This window comes from Phodopus roborovskii, unplaced genomic scaffold, assembly GCF_943737965.1.
Source record: "Phodopus roborovskii unplaced genomic scaffold, PHOROB, whole genome shotgun sequence".
In the NCBI taxonomy this organism is placed as follows: domain Eukaryota; kingdom Metazoa; phylum Chordata; class Mammalia; order Rodentia; family Cricetidae; genus Phodopus; species Phodopus roborovskii.
This window is the reverse complement of record NW_026126461.1, coordinates 16,680,243-16,683,997: the sequence shown is the minus strand read 5'-3', so window position 1 is coordinate 16,683,997 and position 3,755 is coordinate 16,680,243. Positions and strand designations below refer to the sequence as shown.

Here is a 3,755-nt window from a genome sequence, read left to right as displayed (position 1 = left end):
AATGGGTCTGAGGGCTGGATGATGAGCTCAGGGGATACAGCCTCCTTGGAGACGGCTCCTCGGCTCGCAGAGATCCATCTTCTCCTTGGGACCTCATGCGGCTTTGTCACTGAATGGGTCAGGATTCCAATGATATGAACTTTGGGAGATAAACTTCAGCCTGCAATACCAGCAATGAACCCTGTACACTTAGGATAAAACTAGCTTTGGGGGGCATGGAGGAAGGGTAGGTGTGGGGGGCAGGCTAACACTGTTCCTCCAGAGCAATGGGTTCTTGTGCGTGAGGTTCTGTCATGTATCAGAGGCACCTTTCGCTTTTTTTTTTTTTTTTTTTTTTTTTTGCCAGCAGAGTTGATTGACACTTGCAATGACGACATCTGACGATCCTTGGCTCTGGAAACCTAACCCCACTGATAGCACCCAGGCAAGCCACAACTGTCGCTCTCAGCCAGGGGGATCAGTGTTAGTTGTGGTCAGCAGTGTTTTTTCTACTTCGCTCCTTTTTCCGGCTGCATTTGTGACTCACCCTGCTCAAGCGTGATACCAGAGACTTGCTGAGAGAGAGTGAAGCCATACGAAACCGCCCCAGACTCGTGTGCACACACCAGGTCAATAAAACTTAAGCAGAGTGACAGTGACAGCTGCTGTGTGGAGCACAGAGGGAAGGGAACAGTTCTGTTTGGAACCCTCAGAGATGAGGTATCATTACAGCCTGCCTACTCAGAGAGAAACCTCCTCCACACACCCCCAGGAACAGGCACAGCTCGCCTGCAGCCCGTCAGGGTCCACCTTGGTCGTCTGCAAGGCCGGGCAAGACGAGCTTCCTCCATGCTAGATTCCCTTGGCTATATTCTGCCTCCACACTGTCCCTACCCAACACAGGCTGACACTTGGGAACTCAGGCTGGAAAAGCTCAAACCCAATGGGGGCCAAACAGTCAAGGACCAGCTCCAGAGACAAGGACCCCAAGAGGCTGCTGCCAGGGAAGAGACAGAAGTTCTCTTCGTGGGATGACGCCCTGCTCTTGGGGAAGGACCCTCGGTCCCTGCTGAAGCGTGGCATGCGGCACGTCAGCTTCAGCTTGGTCACCAAAGGGATGACGGACTTTCCAGACTTTCTGTGGGGCTTGTTGGAAGTCCAGAAACTCAATCTGTCCCACAACCAGCTCCAAGTCCTCCCTCCTGAGGTGGGCAGGCTGACCCGGATTGTGGTCCTGAACTTGTGTGGGAATCGCCTCAAGAGTCTGCCCAGAGAAGTCAGTCTCCTCCAGAACCTCAAGGTCCTGTTCCTCAATATGAACTGCCTGGCAGAGGTGCCCGCCGAACTCAGCCTGTGCAGGAGCCTGGAGGTGCTGAGCATGTCACACAACTCCCTGTCCCAGCTCCCAGCCAGCTTTGCAGACCTCTCCAGACTGCGGAAGCTGAACCTCAGCAACAACTATTTTGCTCACATACCGGTCTGTGTCTTCTCCCTGAAGGAGCTGGATTTCTTGCACGTGGGCTCCAATCGCCTGGAAAACATCGCAGAGAGTATCCAGTGCCTGGCTAGCTTGCAGATTTTCATTGCAGAGAGCAACAACATCCACTCCTTCCCCAGGTCGCTCTGTCTAGTCACCAGCCTGGAGCTGCTGAACCTGAGCAACAACGACATCCAGACCCTTCCGGATGAGCTCTACTTGCTCTGCAGACTGGGGAGGATCGCATGGAACCCCATGGACAAAGGGTTGCACATTTCCCATAACCCTTTATCCAAGCCCCTGCCGGAGCTGGTGGAGGGTGGCTTGGAGATGCTCTACAGCTACTTGAAGGACAAAAAGCACAATTGACGTGGGCGTCAGACACATGGACATCAGACCTATGGACTCTAGTCAGCTCTTGCAGACTCTGTCAGCTGGGGCACTTCTCCTGTCTAAGTGTTTTACTGTTAGTGTCTCTCAGTGCTGGGCTCCTATTTGCTAAGTTGCTGAGGATCATCTGAGCAGGTGGGGTATTTGTTTTTAGCTTTGTCCGTCCTTAGTATTGAGTGTGCTCATGTCTCTCAGTGCATGATTGGGCGTAGGCTTTGGGCTTTCACCGAAAGGAACACATTACTCTAACGGCGAGGTTTAGCTCTGGGTAAAGCCAGTGATGGGTCAAGCGTGACATAATTCCAAGATGAAACATATGCTACTATGTGCATGTGCCAAGTATCGTGTGAAGGGTGGGAATCATCCAGTTATGGGTGGTTTCCGCTCCAACCAGTAACCTGCTGCAAGGTGGCAACGGCAAGACAAGTTCCTATGCCAGCCTGGAGCGCGCTCCCCTCAGGACGACGACGAAAGACTGCAACCGAGCGGGCTCTGTGCTGTCTGGGACCAAACAGGCAAAGCTGTCCCTTGTGGTCTGGGGGGAAAAATCATAGGGACTTTCCCTTTAAGATGACTACAGGATCTGTGTCGGGCTAATCATGGTGTGTGTGCTGGTAACAACAGGGATGGCACAATAGCTTTCAGATAATAAACATGATGGCTTCGATGTGTGACGTCAGTTAGTCAGCGTTCTCCCCCAGTCCTCTCCCACCGACAGCTACCTACACCGCACTTCTTTGCTGTGGCTCCAGCCCATGGCCCAGGAACCCTCTTCTATGTTCACTTTCTCTCTTGGAGGGGAACTGTTCTCGGGGGAACAGTCAAAGTGTGGGGGTGGGGAGGGATGGAAAGGTCATGCGCCATACCCAAAGTAATTACCTACTACAAATTTGGAAAAGATGAATGTTTGCCATTCGAGTTTCGCACAAGGGCATGTTAAGGCTCCCTAAGCAAACACCTCCATAACGGTCCTACGCTGGTCCTTATTTTGATTTTAGGAGGGCACAGCTGTTAACTAAATGGATGATGCAAGGCAAGCAGTTACAATGAGCTAGGGTTACAGGGTCTCACTGTGGTCCGATGTCAATATTTATTTAGGGCTAAAGAGTTAAAAGTAGATGTTCACAGCAGCATTATTTGTAATAGCCAGAAACATGCAAATAACCTAGATGCCCCTCAACTGAACAATGGATAAAGAAAATGTGGCACATTTACACAATGGAATACTAGTCAGTGGGGGAAAAAAACCAATGGAATCTTGAAACTTGCAGGCAAATGGATGGAACTTGAAGAAACCATCCTGAGTGAGGTAACCCAGTCACAAAAAGATGAACATGGTATGTACTTGCTCATATATGGATTTTAGACATAGAGCAAAGGATCAGCAGCCTATAATTCATACAGCCAGAGAAGCTAGGAAACAAGGGAGACCCTAAGAGAGACATACATGGTCCCCCACAGAAGGGGAAAGGAACAAGATCTCCTGAGTGAGTGGAGATGGAGTTAGGAGAAAGAGAAGGGGAGGAGAGGAGGGAAGAGGAGAACATGAGGGACCAGGAAGATTGAGTTGGGGAAGAAATAGAGGAGAGAAAAAGAGATACCACAGTACAGGGAGCCAGTATAGGTTTTAAGAAAAAAAAAATGGCGCTAGGGAAATGTCCAGAGACCTATAAGGATGACCCCAACTAACAATTTAAGCAATAGTGGAGAGGCTGCCTTAAATGCCATTCCCCGATAATGAGATTGATAACTAACTTGTATGCCTTCCTAGAGCCCTCATCTAGTAGCTGATGGAAGCAGAAGCAGACACCCACAGCTAAACACTGAACCCAACTCCTGGAATCCAGATACAGAGAAGGAGGAGTGATGAGCAAAGGGGTCAAGACCAGGCTGCAAAAACCCACAGAGA

At 50.3% G+C, this 3,755-nt stretch overlaps 1 protein-coding gene across 1 annotated transcript; it reads left to right on the top strand.

Moving 5' to 3' along the window:
- The first annotated feature begins 922 nt into the window (after window positions 1-922).
- Lrrc30 (leucine rich repeat containing 30) lies at window positions 923-1,826 on the top strand. Its single transcript, XM_051190902.1, has one exon. It carries the CDS (start codon window positions 923-925, stop codon window positions 1,823-1,825), a length of 903 nt encoding a protein of 300 aa, XP_051046859.1. The 3' UTR covers window position 1,826.
- The last annotated feature ends 1,929 nt before the right edge of the window (window positions 1,827-3,755 follow it).

Coding starts and splice junctions, on each gene's coding strand:
- Lrrc30 (XM_051190902.1), top strand. CDS start 923: ATGGGGGCCAAACAGTCAAGGACCAGCTCCAGAGACAAGGACCCCAAG.